Below are 18,669 nucleotides of genomic sequence, written 5' to 3'. Positions count from 1 at the left end.
TGCCCACATATTCAGCTTTATAAAACCTGCGGAGTAATTTCCAATGTGGTTGTCCCTGTTTACAGTCTCAGCAGTGGCAGCTGAGGGTTCCTGTTTCTCTGCATTCTTGATGAACTCGGTTTGTTATTTCTTAATTTTTGTCAATCCTGTGGCAAATATTGGAGGTTTTAGTTTGAATTTCTCTGATTTCTAACGAAGCAAACATCTTTTATATGTTTATTGGTTATTTAGATTACTTCTTTTGTCAACAGCCTATTCAAATATTTTTCTCTTTTCTTTTTTTTTGAGATGAGGTCTCCCTCTGTTACCCAGGCTGGAGTGCAGTGGTATTCTCAGCTCACTGAAACCTCTGCCTCCCAGTCTCAAGCAATCCTCCCACATCAGCCTCCCAAGTAGCCTGGACTACAGGCATGCACCACCACAACCAGCTAATTTTTGTTGTTGTTGTTGTTGTTTTTGTTGAGATGGGGTTTCACCTTGTTACCCAGGCTGCCCTCGAACTCCTGAGCTCAAGCGATCCACCTGCCTTGGTTTCCCAAGGTGCTGGGATTACAGGTACTCAGCCTAGTTCTTTTTTTTTTTTTTCTTTTTGAGATGGAGTCTGCACTGTGGCCCCAGCTGGAGTGCAACGGCACAATCTCGGCTCACTGCAACCACCACCTCCCGGGTTCACGTGATTCTCCTGCCTCAGCCTCCTGACTAGCTGGGACTACAGGTGCACACCACCACACCCGCCCAGTGTTTTGTATTTTTAGTAGAGATGGGGTTTCACTGTGTGTTGGCCAGACTGGTCTCGAACTCCTGACCTCGTTATCCACCCACCTAGGCCTCCCAAAGTGCTGGGATTACCGGCGTGAACCACTACGCTAAGCCCCAGCCTAGTTGTTTATATATTCTCAGTAATAGTCCTTAATTGGTTGTACAGTTTGCTGCTATCACCTCCCAGTTTGTGATTTTTTTTCTTTTCCCTAATTATGGCTTCCTTCTTTGAACAGAACTTCCTAATTTTAGTTAAATAAGAGGTGTAAACATTTTCCTTTATGTTTTGTGCTTTCTTGTGCATCATTTAAGAAAGTCTTTCTACCTTGAGGTCATGATGCCATATTGTCTTCTATCACCTTCCAAAAGCTCTCAAGTTTTGTCTCCTGCATTTAGGTTTAATCCACCATGAACTGATTTTTGTAAGTCTTGTATGAGATCAAATTTCATTTTGTCCATACGAACAACCAGTAGTCTCAGGATCATTCACTGTACAGTCCCCAGGAATAAATCGTTACCTCTGTCATAGATCAAACGTCCAAATGTAAGCCAAGCCTCTCAGAATTTCTGTTTTGACGTCTGTTTCTTTGCTTTCTATTCTGTTCCATTGGTCCAATTGTCTAGGTCTACAACAAAATGATGCTGTTTTAAGTATTATGGTTTTATAATCAGTTCTTATATCTTGTGAGAAATAGCCTACCATTTTTTTCCTTCTTTTTAATGGTATCTTGGTTATTTTTGGTCTTTGGCTCTCTCATCACAAAAAAAGGGGTAACTGAAGATGCTGCAGGTATTCAAAAGAAAATAAGGGGATATTATATACATTATATAAAATACATTTAAAATCCAATAAAATCAGAACTTCTTCAAATATGTAATTTACTAATATGACTCAGGAAGTGATTTTTTTTAGAAGTTTATTTTCTGTTTATTGCTGATAACATATACAAGTACAATAGACCTTTGTAGTCATTTAATGTCCAGAAATTTTATAAACTTTCTTATTAATTCTAATAATTAATCCATAGATGCTTTTGGATTTTGGATGTATATATTCAGACTATTTGGGAACAGGGTGATAGGGTGATTTTATTTCTTCTTTCCAACCTATATATATTTCATTTCTTGCCCTTTGTCTTACTGCAATGGCTAGGAACTACAGCAGAATTCTTTTTTTTTTTTCGGCTGAGTTTCACTCTTGTTGCCCAGGCTGGAGTGCAGTGGCACAATCTTGGCTCACCACAACCTCTGCCTCCTGGGTTCAAGTGATTCCTTTGCCTCAGCCTCCTGAATAGCTAGGATTACAGGTATGCACCACCACACCTGCTAATTTTGTATTTTTAGTACAGATGGTGTTTCTCCGTGTTGGTCAGGCTGGTCTTGAACTCTTGACCTCAGGTGATTGGCCCGCCTCAGCCTCCTAAATTGCTGGGATTACAGGTGTGAGCCACCACGCCTGGCCAGAGACAGGGTCTTTTGAAAATCTAAAGCATCTATCATATGTTTCCTCTTTTCCATTTCTGCCATTGTTCACTTATGCTGTCATTCATTTGATTAATCTCACAGAATTTTGTTAATTTTATGTCTTTTTAAAGAACCAACTTTTGGCTTGTTGATCCTGTATGGTATAATTTTTTTCCTATGTCATTAATTGTTGCTTTTTGTAATTTATTTTTTATTTTTTTTTTATGGATGGGGTCTTGCTATGTTGCCCAGGCTGGAGTGCAGTGGCTATTCACAGGCGCGATCCCACTACTGATCAGCAAGGAAGTTTTGACCTGCTTCGTTTCCAACTTGGGCCGGTTCACCCCTCCTTAGGCAACCTGGTGGTACCCCGCTCCCAGGAGGTCACCATATTGATGCCAAACTTAGCACGGACACCCGATCAGCATAGCCCACTACAGCTCAGAACTCCTGGGCTCAAGCGACTTCCAGCCTCAACCTCCCGAGTAGGTGCCATCACTCACCTATGAGTGAAAACATGCGGTGTTTGGTTTTCTGTTCTTGTGTCAGTTTGCTGAGAATGATGGTTTCTAGATTCATTCATGGCTCTACAAAGGACAGGAACTCATCATTTTTATGGCTGCATAGTATTCCATGGTATGTATGTGCCACGTTTTCCTTGTCTAGCCTATCATTGACGGGCATTTGGGTTGATTCCAGGTCTTTGCTATTGTAAACAGCACCACAACAAATATACGTGCATGTGTCTTTATAATAGTATGATTTAAAATCCTTTGGGTATATATCCAGTAATGGGATTGCTGGGTCAAATGGAATTTCTATTTCTAGATCCTTGAGAAATCGCCACACTGTCTTCCATAATGGTTAAACTAATTTACACTCCCACCAACATGTAAAAGTGTTCCTTTTTCTCCACATCCTCTCTAGCATCTGTTGTCTCCAGATTTTTTAATGATTGCCATTCTAACTGGAGTGAGATGGTATCTCAGTGTGGTTTTGATTTGCATTTCTCTAATGATCAGTGATGATGAGCATTTTTTCATGTTTGTTGGCTTCATATATGTCTTCTTTTGAAAAGTGTCTGTTCATGTCCTTTGCCCACTTTTGAATGGGTTTGTTTGTTTTTTTCTTGTAAATCTGCTTTAGTTCTTTGTAGATTCTGGATATTAGCCCTTTGTCAGATGGATAGATTGCAAAACTTTTTCCCATTCTATTGGTTGCTGGTTCACTCTAATGATAGTTTCTTTTGCTGTGCAGAAGCTCTTCAGTTTAATTAGATCCCATTTGTCTATTTTGTCTTTGTTGCCATTGCTTTTGGTGTTTTAGTCATGAAGTCCTTGTCTGTGCCTATGTCCTGAATGGTGTTGCCTAGGTTTTCTTCTGGGTTTTTATGGTGTTAGTTCTTATGTTTAAATCTTAAATTTATCTGGAGTTAATTTTTGTATAAAGTATAAGGAAAGGATCCAGTTTCAGCTTTTTGCACATGGCTATCTGATTTTCCCAACACCATTTATTAAACAGGGAATCCTTTCCCCATTGCCTGTTTCTGTCAGGTCTGTCAAAGGTCAGATGGTTGTAGGCGTGTGGCATTATTTCTGTGGCATTATTTCTGAGGCCTCTGTTCTGTTTCATTGATCTGTATCTCTGTTTTGGTTCCAGTACCATGCTCTTTTGGTTACTGTAGCCTTGTAGTATAGTTTGAAGTCAGGTAGCATGATACCTCTTTCAGGGGATGATAATGCCTTGAATTCAAAAAGTGGAAATGGGTTTGGAAATAAGAGGATGGGTTTAATAGATATTTGAGAGGTAGAATTGACAGAACTTAGTGATGAGTTGAAGGATTTAATAAATATTTGAGAGGTAGGATTGATAGAACTTGGTGATTAGTTGAAGCACCCTTATAAACCTACGGTGCAGTGTGGTCTGGTTTTAGCACAGTATTACATCAACATAAATATTGTTTAAGCAGAAATACATAATTGAAAGCATTTCAGAGATGTAGGCTCTTGAGGAAACAGCAAACCCCTTGGTGGTATAATTATTTTTCTTTTTTATTTTTTGAGACAGCATCTCACTGTGTCACCCAGGCTGGAGTGTAGTGGCATGATCATGGCTCACTGCAGCCTCAACTTCCCAGGCTCAGGTGATTCTTTCACCAGCTGGGACTACAGGTACATGCCACTACATCCAGATAATTTTTTCTGTTTTTTGTTTTTGTAGACATGGGGTTTTGCTATGTTGGCCAGACTGGGCTCGAACTGCTGGGTCTAAGAGATCCACCTGCCTTAGCCTCCCAAAGTGCTGGGATTACAGGCTTGAGCCACCGTGCTCTGCTGGTGGTATTATTTTTAATGCACAGCAAAAGTTCTTTAAGTATCTTCTTTGGCCATCTCTTTCATTCTCAATGCCTTTTGCATACTTAGGAAGGAGCTAAAATACAAAACTCTCCCCTCCCTTCCCTCCCTTCCTATGTGTGTTCTCAAACATTCCCTTTCATCCATCTGAAGCTCCTCATTCCCCAGCATTCTGCTCCTCATTCCACCTCAGCTCTTCATGATCAGGGTTATTCTAACCTTTCTGGCTTCTTGAAGCCATGCCTCTTTGCTCAGTCTTCAGACTTTGCACAAGAGAGAAGAGCTCCAAAACCAATCCAGCCAGCAACAGGAGCAGGGAGAGAGATTGCAAATATATGACTGTTTTTGTGGTTGTTTCTCTGCCACAGTTCAGTGTGTTCCGTGAGGAAGCGGAATGTATGTGTTCTAGCTTTGAGCAAATGAGTAGATGAGGGTCCACTTGTGGAGACAGGAAACATAGGAAAAGTGATTTTGAGGAAAACTTGAGATCAATGTGAGCGTTTTAAGTCTAGGCTGCCTTTTAGATGGTCTAGAGAAGCTGTCCAGAATAGTGTGCTTGGAGCTGCCTTGTACTAGCATGTGAAGCAATTGTTAAATTCTCAGGAATTGTAAACATGGGCATTGTTAAAAAGTAATTGTATAAATACACTATTAAATAAAAAATAATTGTATAAATATACAATGAAATGAATTACATTGAAAACAAGGATAATAGATACTCAAAACTCATCTCTGTCTACATTTGAGCAGACTAAAGTTACCTAAGTCTGCTGTGCCTGCATGGTGGAAGCCATACAATGGCTTGCTGCTGCACCCTTCTTGCCTTCGGTGATGTTAGATTGGTATCTAGAAATTGGCCATATTGAGAGTAAACTACAGAGACTGGCAAATGCTATGAATCAAGTCCTTCTCTTCCTTCCTCAGAGCCAGCAGTGAAACAGTTATCACCACATAATATCCGAGAGACATTTGGATAAATGAATCTAAGCTCAGGAGACAAATTTGGGCTGGAGATACCACCGTGGGAGGCATAGACTTGATGCGGGCAGCTTCATGGGCTGGCGACAGGGTCCCACATCGAGGAGGACCTCATGTTTGGTTTAATACTCTGCTGTTGCTATCATAACATTCTTAATTTTTGAAAAAGAGGCGACACATCCTTATTTTACACTGGGCTAATATAGGTGATAGGGAATTTCCGGATGTTTGGGAAGGGGGTTGCTTAATTGATTTCCTTCCATTCCACATAACAAGTATTCTGTCTTGCTCACCTATGTGGTAACATTTTCACAGATATTTTCCCCATCCATCCCTCAACCTGTGTATTCTCCACAATCAGCTCATAAAATTTCCCTTGTCTATTTCTTCCCTGTATTGTTCTTTGGCCTTCTTTTGAAACTTGTTAATTTTTTTTTTAACTTTTATTTTAGGTTCAGGGGTACATGTGCAGTCTTGTTATATAGGTAACCCGTGTCATGGGGGTTTGTTGTACAGATTATTTCCTCGCCCAGAAACTAAGCCTAGTACCAAAGAGTTATTTTTTCTGCTCCTCTCCCTCCTTCCTCTCTCCATCCTCAAGTAGGCCTCAGTGTCTGTTGTTCCCTTCTTTGTGTCCATGAGTTCTCCTCATTTAGCTCCTACTTATACATGAGAACATGTGGGTATTTGATTTTTTGTTCCTGCGCTTGAACTGTTAACTTTCAAGGCATCATTGCATGGCTTTAATAAAAATGTTTCTTCAGAACAGAGATCTTGAAGGAAAAAAAAATGTTCTCTCCAGATTGCAATGTGCCACATATTCATTTTTCATCTGGTGTGACAGTGATTAAGGAGCCTGTGGAATAAGACAGAACTGGGTTTAAACTCTCTCTCTCTCCTGTTTTCTAATCCTTAGAGCCTGTGAATGAGTTTGAACTCCTGTGTCTGTTTACCTCAGGTAAATTTCTTTGACTTCTCTACCCTTCGGTTTCCTCATCTGAGGAAAAAGTAATCTTTACCTCTGAAGGTTACTGTGAATATTAATTAGATAATCTACATAAAGTGCCTTACATAATGCCTGGTCCGTGGTTACAGTGTTCAATTAATGGCAGTTATTCTTTTTATTCATACATGATGAATTAGGAACGCCAGTAATGAAATCTGGACATGATACATGGTAGAAAAGTCTTAGGAGGAATGAAGGGAACGTGGCAGAGATGAGCTGCAAGACTTCAACTCTTTAAATATTTTCCTGGTCCCGCAATATGTATGTCCTAGACTGGATTGGACAAAGCGCCTTTTTACTGGGGCTCTTAGTATTCTCACAAGTCCTATCCCGTTGTTCCTCAGACCGAGGTAATCTACACAAACAGCGCGGATGTGGGCTGTTGGACAGTCGGTCATTCAGCCTTCTTGTGTCAGTGAGAAAGCCTTTCCTTTCCAGCCTTCTTGCGGCTGTGAAAAAACCGGCCCTGGCGTAAAGCTTGGCACTGGGGTCGGCACTCAATGTTTTGTAGTTTTTCCTCTTCACTGCCGTGGTCCCAGCTTCTAGCATAGCGCCTGGCACACAGGAGGCGTCCATTTATTGAATGAGCGCACGATAATGTCACCCGTCTCTCCCTCTTCCCCTAAACCCCTGTTCTTGCGCCTCTGCCCGACGCAGCCAGCATATCCCAGGGCACCAGGCGCAAGCCAGGCCTGGTTCACCGACTCGCTCCCCGCGCGAGGCTGCGGTTTCTATGGAAACGGCGGGAAGTAACAAGTCCTTTCCCCCCCGGGTGTGCGAGGCCCGCAGAGGTAACGGCAGCTGGAGGAGCGGCGTGAGCCACGCGCGGCCGCCGCAGAGGTCCCCGCAGTGCCACCGAGCCGCTGCGCCCCGCCCTCCCCCACCCCGCGCGGCCGGCGCCCGAGCCCCCTCCCCTCGCCAGCGCTCCAGCGTCGGTAGGTACCACCGCGGAGGGCACCTCCCGGCCGCCCCCCAGCCAGGGCCCTGCTGGCGCGCTGCCTGCTGTGTTCACGCGACAGGCACTCGAGCTTCGCCGCCGGGCGGCGCTCCTCAGCGGGGTGGCGGGTAGGGATCCTAGACACGCGAGTCTTCGCTCTGTTTCTTATTTATTCATTCATTCACGCACTCAAATTCTTTCCTTCCTCCCTCCCTCCCTCCTTCCTTCCTTTCTTCCTCCTTCCCTCCCTCCCTCCTTCCCTTTCCTTCCCCCTCCTTCCTCCCTTCCTCCCTCCTTCCCTCCCTTCCTTCCTTCCTTTCTTCTTTCTTCTTCCTTCCTTCCTTCCTTCCTTCCTTCTGGGATGGGGTCTTACTGTGTTGCTCAGGTTGCTCTCAAACTCCTGGGCTCAAGTGAGCCTCCTGCCTCAGTTTCCCAAAGTGCTGGGATTATAGACATGAGTTACTGGACCTCCCCTCTCTCTATATATATGTATATACACACATACATACATGTATATACATATATAATTTTTTTTCAGAGACACGGTCTTGCTGTTTCTCCCAGGCTGGAGTGCCCTGACAAAAATCATAGCTTACTGCAGCCTCGACCTCCTGAGCTCCAGTGATCCTCCTGCCTCAGCCTCCGCCATAGCAGGGTCCACAGGCGCACACCATGACCATCTACTTTATTTTTATTTAATTTTTTATAGAGACGGGGTCAGGTTGGTCTCAAACTCCTGGCCTCAAGCGATCACAGGCGCGTTGTAGAGACAGGGGTTCCCCTGTGTTTCCCAGGCTGATATAGAACTCCTGGTCTCAGTCAATTCTCCTGCCTCGGCCCCTCAAAGTACTGGAATTTGCAGGTGTAAGCCACGGGGCCTGGCTTTGCACAGCTTCTCTCTCAATGCGCTTTAGACATTTATTTTCCGGCAAAAAAACAAAAACAAAAAAACAAAAAAACTGGGCAAGTACAGCCAGGAACTTCATTGCTTTCATTTGGGAGCAAGCAGGAGATTGAGGGGTAAGGATACAAGACGAGGGAAAAGAAAAATTAAGCTGTTTGGAAAGAGTAGCACAGTTATGACGTAAGAAATTGGTGTGTGTGTGTGTGTGTGTGTGTGTGTGTGTGTCCTCCTCTCTCCTTCTGCCCTCACTCGGCGAGCCTGTGGGAAGCCCCCGCGCGGCTCCCGTTCTTGCACCTGCTCCGAGGCGGTCCACCTGGATTCTGCCGGTGGCAGGAGAACAGCAGGTGCCGTGCGCACTGCGGCCGCTGATTGGTTGTGCGCGCCATGGTGAAAACTTGAAAGCCTAACCCGAGTCCTGCAGCTCCGAGTGTCTCCGCGGGGTGGACGCCCGGCGCACGGCCGTTACTTCTCTTTCACCTGTGGATTCGTCAGTTTCTCGTTCGTTTCAGGAGGCGATCCCGCGCCCTGGGTGCGCTGAGACCTCCCCGGCAGCGGAGGCGCCTCCCCTCGGCGGGCGGGCGGGCGGGCGAGCGAGCGGCGAGCGGGGAAGATGAGCGGCGGCAGCGCCAGGTCCAGCCACCTGTCTCAGCCCGTGGTGAAGAGCGTGCTGGTGTACCGCAACGGGGACCCCTTTTTCGCGGGGCGCCGCGTCATCATCCATGAGAAGAAGGTGTCCAGCTTCGACGTCTTCCTCAAGGAGGTGACCGGCGGCGTCCAGGCGCCCTTTGGGGCGGTCAGGAACATCTACACCCCGCGGAACGGCCACCGCATCCGGAAGCTAGACCAGATCCAGAGCGGGGGCAACTACGTGGCTGGAGGCCAGGAAGCCTTCAAGAAACTCAAGTAAGTCGGTCTCCCCCACCGCCCCCCGTTTCGGGTGCCCGACCGTGTGGGGTTGCTGTGAGGAAACGCAGACCTCTACCCCACCACATCTCAGTGGTCGAGAGGCTGTGACTGCTTGGTGTGATTGATGCCTCTCAAAACTCTGGTTGCAATTGAGGGGCAGGGGTTAGCACTGTGGCTGGAGAAGGAATTTCACTTGGGTAGCAGTAGGAGCCAACTTAAAATTTGTGTGTAAACAACAGGAATCTTTTTTTTAAAAAGTATCCTTGCAAAGGTTAGTGACCAAACTGATACTTTTGCATTTTCTGTTCAACTTCTTTCCTCCTTTCCCCAATCCCTTTCCCCCCCGGAGCTCCATCCTTTTAATTTAAACAAACATTTCTTTTAAAAAATCACTTCCAAGTGTTGGACTCTATATTGTCAGCAGAGGAGACAATTGCTCTGCATTTCCCATACTGTTTAAATTCTTTCAACTTTTCATTCTACATGGAATTGACAATACTCACTTTTGTGACCCTGCTCCCACCCCTTCCTGTTTGTGCTGTTAGCATAATGCAGAAAGAGTTTATTGGCTGACTGTATGTGCCGACTGTCTGTGTCAAGCAACGTGATTAGACCTTCAAGGGCAGGGGTCCTTGTCTCCAGCTCTTGGAAGGGAGCTCACTCATAGTAACTGTTCGGTGAATCAAGAAACCGTCAACTCAGGGGAACAAAGATGAACAAGACATGACTCCTTGTGTTTAGGGGCTTTCAATCTAATGGGACTACATACACACTAACATTTTTCATGCAAGGTACAAAGGGATATATGTAATTAGAAAAATAAAGTTATACCGGAATTGTGACTTGAGAGTTGGTTGGGGTGGGCATTATAGGACAGGTAGAATTTTATATTTCATTTTTTTACAGCTTTATTGAGATACATTTCTCACAGCATAAAATCCAACCATTTCAGTTGTTTTCAGTGTATTTAGAGTTGTACAACCATCACCGCCAACTAATTGTAGTTCATTTCCACCCCTCCCGCCAAAAAATTCATACCTCCCAATTTCCTCTTTCCCCTGTCATCTGGTAACCACTAATGTATTTTCTGAAACTATGGATTTGTCTATTCTGGACATATCACATACATGGAATCATACAATATGTGGCCTTTATGTCTAGCTTATTTCACTGAAGGTCAATCCATGTTGTTGCATGTGTCAGTACGTCATTCTTTTTATTGTTGAATAACATTCCATGATTTGGGTATACCATATTTTATATTAATGCTTATCTATTCATCAGTTGATGTATATTTGGGTTGTTTCACATTTTGGCTATTATGAATAATACATCTATGAATATTTGTGTACAAGTTTTCATTTCTCTTTTGTGTATACCTAAGAGTGAAATTGCTGAATCATATGGTAACTATATTCCATAATTTAATAGAACATTTTAATTGAAATTCATCTTGGGCCCCAGGATAGCAAAAAGTCTTGACCATAAATCTAAGCTTATGAATTCATTAGCATTATTGAATTATTAATAATTAAAATTCAAATAAAGTTTTTTAACTTCATAGAAATGGTTTTCAAAATATCACTAAAATTCTTGAATATAATCCTTCCTCTCCTGTATTTGTTTGAATTGAGTTCTAGGTATTGTATTATACTTTTTGTTATGTCAGACATTATTTTTATGGAAAGGGAGGGATATATTTGGATTATTTTTCCCTTCCCTGAAGCTTCTTAAGCATGCTTTGTTAAACTTCATAAAAAAGAGCTAAATGAAACTATGTGCTTAAAAGAAAACCAGGAGACTGAAGACTGAGTTGTTGATTAGCCCTGTGTCCTTGGGCAAGTCACTTGACTCAGCTAGCCAGTTTCCTAACACAGAAAAGGTACATAACCATTTGTACCTCACAGAGCTGTGATAAAAAGTAAATGCTCTGGATGTGAATGTGTTTTGTAAACACCAAAGTGTTATATAAATGTAAGACATCTCCAAGACCAGTTTCTTTTGCTACATACTTTTTTTTAATTAAATATTTCCATATAAAGCAATTTCATGGAAATGAAAGTCTGGTTCAGAATCTATGAACAGCTGAAAATTGTAGACTCACTTTTTAAATTCATGTTCTTTTGCTTATTTGGTCATACCAACTCACAAGGTTTAAAAAAAAAAAAAAGATACAGTTCCACACCAAATAGAAAGTGTACACAAATCTCTCAAAGACATTTGCATGTTATTTTTGTTTTTAGTTCATACACAAAAAAAGTGAATTTGCTATAACAGTGTCCATGGTTAGGTTTCCATGCTGACAGATGACTATTTTATTTGTGTTAAAGAAGTAGTAACTATGGTTATAATGATAGAAGCCAAGAATACTTGAATGCTGAATGTATTTGAAACTTAGCACTTCTAAGTTTATGTATCAATGGAGCAACTGTCAAAACAAAATAAGTCCAAATGATATTGAGGATAATTCATGGGCTTTCATTTAGATCCTAAATGATGTTGGGAAAGACAGCAACATCTTTTTCAAATGGAACTGATCAAATTGCTGCTTGAGTTGCTTTCACTTAGATTTTTCTAATATTTTCGAAACAATAACTAAATGTCAGATAGCTATTAAAACTTTATTTTATTTATTTCAAATGTTAGACCATACACTAAAAACCTTTATTTTACAGCAGAGAATTCTGGAGATTATTTTCTCCAAGACGTTCCCTGTGCATTGTTGGAAGTTGACTTAATCTTGTAAATCTGAAATTACTTTCCTGCACATGACAGAATATTTTGGTATTATTTCAAAAAATCAGCCCCTGCTGGTCCACAAAAGACCCATTTTATTGCTAAGACAGAGTGTTTGCACTGTTTTAAAAATATGACTACTTTTACATAGGGGCAATGTATGATAATTTCTAGAGATCAATTAACTAAAGTATTTTATCCCAAAAGGCAAACAGCAACAATAAAAGCATTTCAATAGCCAAAATTAATTCTAACATAAGCTTTCTGGGACAAGTTGGCAGTTATAGTAGTTGGGGTAAAGGATTGATCTATCATTATAAATTAAATGTTAGAGTCATACTTTTTAATATTGAAATGTTTATCACATTTTATGTATGAAGCACACTTTAGGGACCATTTAAAACTGGAACCACATCACAGTGATATTATATGTAAAGTTGACAAAGGTATAAAATTTTCGGGTTGTGCTTATGTGACAGGCAAAGAATGATCACTAGTTAATGTATAGAGCAGATAGTAATGTAGTAATAGGGGTCTCCAGAGGTTAACTAGTCCACTCATGCATTTCTTAGCTAAACCAGTTACCAAAGTCATCCCACATGACTGAGCATTTTTTTTAATCATTAAGGTGCTCTCATAGAGAAAATAATTTCTCAACCTTTCGTAGTTGTTACCCTAAGGCATGCTACCAGTACTTCCTTTGACCTAAAACCTGTGTTTAATGGAACAGTTAAGAAGCTTTGCACGTAAGACTGTCTTTTTAAACATCAAATCTGTAAGAATTAGAAATATATTGTATACAGTAAGCAGCTAATTATTAAGAGGGAAAAATGTTTCCTAATAGATGTATGTATTTCTAGGACTTTCCTTCTCTTGAAGTTTAGGGTAGATATATATCAGCTCTGGTTGGTGACACTGCAAGCAGTTTTTACTATTGTAATTGCTTTTAATTAGTAGCTGTTTGTTTTTGCTTTAAGGTTGAGTATTTCCTATCAGTTGCTATATTTTTAAATTACTTTTTAAAACAAATTACTGACTTAAAGTCTATAAAAGCAACCTGTATTGTTTGTTTTTTTCCCCAGTTACTTGGACATAGAAGAAATCAAGAAAAGACCAATGGAAGTTGTTAATACAGAGGTAATGCAAATATTATTTTGAAGATTCAAATAAATAATGGTGTCACTTGTTTTTTATGGTGTGTCTTAGAGATCTGGACAGCACTCTACTTTGATGAGTTCTCTAATGTAAAGAAATGGGACGTTATATGTTTTAAGGCAAAGATAATTCTTTCATTGGATCATTGTCAGAAATGAAAAGACTGAGTAGGTGTCCTAAGATGTGCAGGATATGTCAAGATTAGATACAAAATGTTTTTCTGATTTTCTAGCTACATGTTCTCTGATGGAAATCCATGGGAAGGTTCCCTGTCAAGTGAAAAGAGTCTGAGCATTGTTAGATGAATCTTTACCAAAGCTGCATCCTCATCCTAACGTGCCTGTGATAACTTAGTGTTGGAAATAGCCGGGATCACCCTGACTGCTCCGGAGGCTTTCAAAGGAGATGAGTAGATTTCATGTTGGACACTTGTGATGTCATGAAAACACCTGTGTTTTAACTTCTATGAAATTACAAGTTGAGCATAGTTAGTGAAAGCTTATGTGAAGGTGAGAAAAGGAACTTGTGAAATATTCAGAATACCATGTTCCATATAGCTTCTGAAACCCTGATGGAGTTTTTAGGTATTCTGTAGGATGTATTCTTTAGTTTGTTGGGGGGAAAAAAAAAAGAAAAAAGATTAAAAACAAAGTTGTGGCCACAGGCTGAGACAGGGAAAATTGTAGTTAGGTCCAAAATGGGCTTCTGTTCACTGGTCCAGACAGCCAGTCTTCCCATTCGGACCCCAAATAAACAAGTGCTTCCAATGGGTAAGTTTTGCCAATGAAGAAATGACCAATAGGAAAAGTAATTTTTCTCACTTATAGTCCAGAGCCCCAGAGGGACTCTCCTCAACTCCCACCATTTCCTCTCACATCATGTTTGTGCCTAATAGATCCCTCTAGAAAAAATATTGCATAACAAAAAATTCTACTTGTGCAGTATTTGGAGAAGACGAGGTTATACTCCTTATTCAAATAATCTGTGGAAAGAGATACTTTCCCAGATATCGTTCAGCATAATATTTTGGTTTGTATTTTTGATTTTCAGGGCATCAAATTGATTAGTCATGAAAGTGATAGGCTTTGTAACTTAAAGTAGACAAAGGTATACATTTTTCAGGTTGTGCTTACAATATAGCTCAAGAATGACCACCAGTTGATCTGTCTCAAGTAGTAATAAAGGACAGTTTTGTGAATTTGTTCTGGATGTGATTCTGCTGAAAGGATACACACCTGTTTAAAGTATGCGCCTTGCATGAAATTGGTGATGGAACCTGGACTTCTGCAATAGAATTTGAGATGTATGAATTCCGAAAAAACGTGAGCACGGTATATGCACTCTGGATGCCAGTGTCTTGCTGAAGACATTATCCCTAGTAAAAGGCAACAGTGTGCAATAGATTTATCGGAAATACTTTTTGTCTTAAAATATTATCTTTAATAACAGAAACATTAACAAAAACTCCAGTTAATTTAATTTGCTGACTTTTTTTTCACTTTGGGGACAGTAGCCATGGTTTCTCTTTACTTTGCACTTACGCAGGAGCCTGCATACAAGATTCTTATTTATGGATGCACATCTTACCTGTGAAAAACCTACGTCTTTTCTCCAAATAAAAGACTGCCCCTCTTTCATCCTGCTTCCTACTGATGACTCCCTCCCCCTTACTTCTTTCCACTTGCTGCCCTGCTGTGGCCTTTCATTTCTTCTGAGTCCTTACACAAACCCTTCTAAAGGAGATGAAAAGAGAGAAGTTGAAGGACTTGTGAAATGCAAAGGAGATGGGAAAGGTGGTGAGAAGCTGGTGGTCCATGCTCTTTTCCGCATCTCCGGTGCACCCATATCCAGCTTTCCCACTCCTTCGCTCGAGTCCTCTCTTCTACGGTGCCCTGCCATCCTAACCTTTCCTCCAGGTCTGGACAAGCAGAGTGTTCACTTTTCACTGCACATGCCCAGTCTGGAGACACCTTCCTCCCCAAAGTTCACACCATGACCTTCACCCTTCGAAGTCTGCGTTGAGCCAAGAGAGCCCCTACTTTCATTGCCAGAAAGGAAGGTTTTGGGGTCCTTGGCATCTCTAAAGGAAACGGCAAAAGCATTTTTCTTGTGAAGTATCACTTTGATTGTGGATGCTATGGTATTTTTACTGCTGTTTTAGATAGAGCATAAGTAAAACAGAGTTTAGTTGGAATTTGCCCTGAGACTATCGTGTGTGTGATTTTTAGTGTGGGAAATTACCTTTCTCTTTCTCACAACGGATTTATAATCAAACTTTTGGAGTTCAACAAGTTGATAAGTTGGAGGATGATCTATGCTCAAACTTTGAGAACAGACTTGGTAGAACACTGGCATTTCACAAAAATTATAGCTCATTAAAAATCTTAGGTGGGGTATTTCCTTTCAACATGAATGTATTGAGAAAAGATCTCACATCTTGTTAAGTGCTATTGAGGACCAACATTCTTTGGAGTATGATGATCTATAAAGGAAGATCAATAGGGAATTATTTTTGAATAATTTGGATTTAGAACGTGAATACTCCATGAAATTGGAGGGTTAAGAGTCCTTTCACGGGGGAGTTTCAGTGCCGGGGTAGCACAAAAATATTAAAACGTGTCATTATGAGGGATATGTAAAATAACTTTTTCACTAAAACGGGGAGGCATTTCCCTCAAATCTGAGCTAATTTCAAAGAGTTTGATTTTCAGTGATGAGCCTGTATAATAAAGCCACCACCCCAATATACACAATTCAGTTTTTCTGGTTGCCTAAAGCATGCTAATTCTGATTATTCCAAGTGCATTTTCAGGGAAAGACCTTTGCATTTCATTGGGGTCATGTAAAGTGTGTGGCACTGGGTCCTACCCACTGTGGCTGGGACACCCTTTCAGTGAGTGCTGGGAGTTATTCCTTCTCTTTTCACAGAGCAGCTCGCCCAAGACCACGGTGCAATCTGTTGTTCTTATGTAGTTAATGATTTAGGCAAGATGGCACCTGCTTACTGAACGCAAGTCATGGTAACTGGAATGTGCATGTCACCTGGACATTGGAAACTCTTTTGTGGTTTGTGTCGCTGCTTGCTTGTTCCGTGAGGCTCGTCTTTGAAGAGACATTGAAAGGACAGCCAGTGCTACTCGTCTTCCTGTTTACGGCCTCCTCGTGGAGTCAGGGAAAGGCAGGACGGAATGGACCTGACCCAAAAGAAGCACAGGGTCGTGTCTGGTGAACGCTTTGCACAGCAGGAAGTAATGGGTGGAGGCAGGTAGAATAAAGAGAGAGAAGAAGAAAGAAAGAGGAATAAGGTGACTCTGTGGTTGTTTGTACCTACTGCGGAGTCAGGGCACCTCAGAGCAGCCTATTTCTGTCTCCCTACACACAGGTCCTGCTTTTAGTGATATCTGAATACACAGATCTCCCGGATTGCCCTTGTACTCTTTTTTCTGCTCCTCAGTGTTTTGTTTAGCTATATTTTCATTTTTCTTCCCACGTTCCCTGTGTCATTGGTGGATTTCATGAAGACGGTTCCCTTAGCTTCTGGCCTTGGTAACTCAGCTCCTTGTATTTGTGACTTCTCAATCCTCTCTTTGCTTCCTCCTCTTTCTCCTCTCAGTTCAGTTGCACATCTCATCCTGTCTTCCATGTTCTAAGCTGATTCACCAGCTCCTTTCTTTCCTCTTCACCTTAAGCAGCCTGTGGGAGTCCTCTGTCCTCATGCAGTGGGGACCTCTGATTCTGCATGTGTGATGCCTTTACCAGCACTTACTGTTGCCCCTACCCTTTTGCTTTACTGAATGTGATTTCTGCTTCCTTTCTTCTTTTTCTACCTTGTCCTCTTTGCTTCCACGTCATTGAATACCGATACAATGCAGTTGGCAGAGTGAGCAAAACGAACAAGACATGCGTGACCTCTCACCTCCAGGAATTTATAGTTTTGCGGACAAGACAGATGAACGTCTCTAGTATACTACGTGATGTAATTTAGTATGTGGTACTAGAGATGTTGAACTAAACGGCTCAAAGTTTGCATTGAGCCGTTTAGTTCAAGTGCTTCTGGCTTTATCGTGTTGCAGCAAAGCCATTTGTGGATGCGTCTAATGGAAGCGTCCTTCTGCTTTGACCTGGCATTGTGGATCTCACCGTTCATTCCTGTCCCTCGTGTCTCATCCGTGTAGTGAGTCTTTCAAATAACGACATTCTTTTTTTCCATAACCATCCAAGGTGGAATTAATGACATTCTTAAACAGATATTTAGAGTACAAATCTGTTTTACTGTGTGAGGGGCTTTGGTGCACATTACACACAGAGGGGAGGAGGAGGCACCTTGACTTTGGAGCACTTATGATGGGCTGGGAATTGTGCTAGGCACGAAGCATAAAATGGATACTTCACTGCTCTTACTCTTCAGGAGTTCAGCATGTAGGAGAAAAGACAGAGAAGAAAACCAACTGTGATTACCTAGTGGCGGGTGGCTGTGCTGGATGTGTGCTCAGAGGACCGAGGGAGTAAAGACTGGATTAGGGTTGTGGGTCAGCCAGTTTGAAATGGTTTAAAATATAATAGAATCTTTCATTGTTTGTCTTGTTTCTCTTAGATCAACGTTTTGAGAAGGCCTCTTTATACAATTTGATTAAGAGGGCATTATTTAATACTTATATCTGTAAAAGAGTCAAAAATCAGTCTCTAGAAGAAAGAGTGAAAATCAGCTTGGATAGAAAAGGGAAAAAGGTCACTTTGCTATTAACCAGGTTAGAGGATAGACACATTTAAAGCCAACTATAAAACTAACAGGAAACATTGTTTCTCCCATGGTGGCACAGGGCTGTAAAATGCCACAAGGGCCTCCTGTTGGAGTGATTATTGCTTTCTTACTGCTGATGCTCTCAGACTTGCTTTGCTAGTTCCATCTTTTACTGACATCTTTACTGGTTAAACTTCCTGTATCTCATAAAAACCTGGTTAATCCCTGATTCTTTTACTTTCACCTGAGAAACAGAAACCAATCTAAAACTGATCTCCGTCTCCCTTGACTCTTCAGAATTCTTCAGCGAGATCCCAAACCCTAGAAACCTACAAACCCTCCTGCTTCTTTCTTACTGTCATTTTATAGATTAAGTGCTGGCACTTGCTACACCAAGTCCACACGTCTAATTTTGTCAGACGGCAGGCTCGTTCCTGTTAGGCTTCTGATTAGGATTTCACATACGCATCAGAGTTGTGTGTTGGATTGTAGTCTCTAGTAGGTCTGCTAATCCTGTATAGTACCCACCATACTGAAGGCTGGGAATTGCTTAAATTTGCCATGATTTTGATGTTCCTTATGGGCCAATTTAGGTAGATGTTCATTTGCCTTGCACATGCCTGGTCATTCTGATTTTCACATAATGGGTAGATGTCTCAAGTAATTTAAAAGGCTTTATTGCCACCATCTATTTAGATTTTGTTTCAGGGGTAAAATTAGTTGTAGTTA

At 41.6% G+C, this 18,669-nt stretch overlaps 1 protein-coding gene across 1 annotated transcript in view; it reads left to right on the top strand.

The window, feature by feature from the left end:
• The first annotated feature begins 9,012 nt into the window (after positions 1-9,012).
• Positions 9,013-18,669, top strand: part of DCDC2 (doublecortin domain containing 2) — a 199,110-nt gene continuing 189,453 nt past the window's right edge. Inside the window, exons 1-2 of the mRNA XM_012458520.3 lie at positions 9,013-9,305; positions 13,127-13,181. Coding sequence (XP_012313943.2) covers positions 9,013-9,305; positions 13,127-13,181 — 348 coding nt within the window. The remainder of the gene's footprint in view (positions 9,306-13,126; positions 13,182-18,669) is intronic.

This window comes from Aotus nancymaae, unplaced genomic scaffold (genome assembly GCF_030222135.1).
Source record: "Aotus nancymaae isolate 86718 unplaced genomic scaffold, 86718_ANA_hifiasm-v0.15.2.pri h1tg000051l, whole genome shotgun sequence".
Taxonomy (NCBI): domain Eukaryota; kingdom Metazoa; phylum Chordata; class Mammalia; order Primates; family Aotidae; genus Aotus; species Aotus nancymaae.
This window is presented reverse-complemented; position numbering and strand designations above follow the sequence as displayed.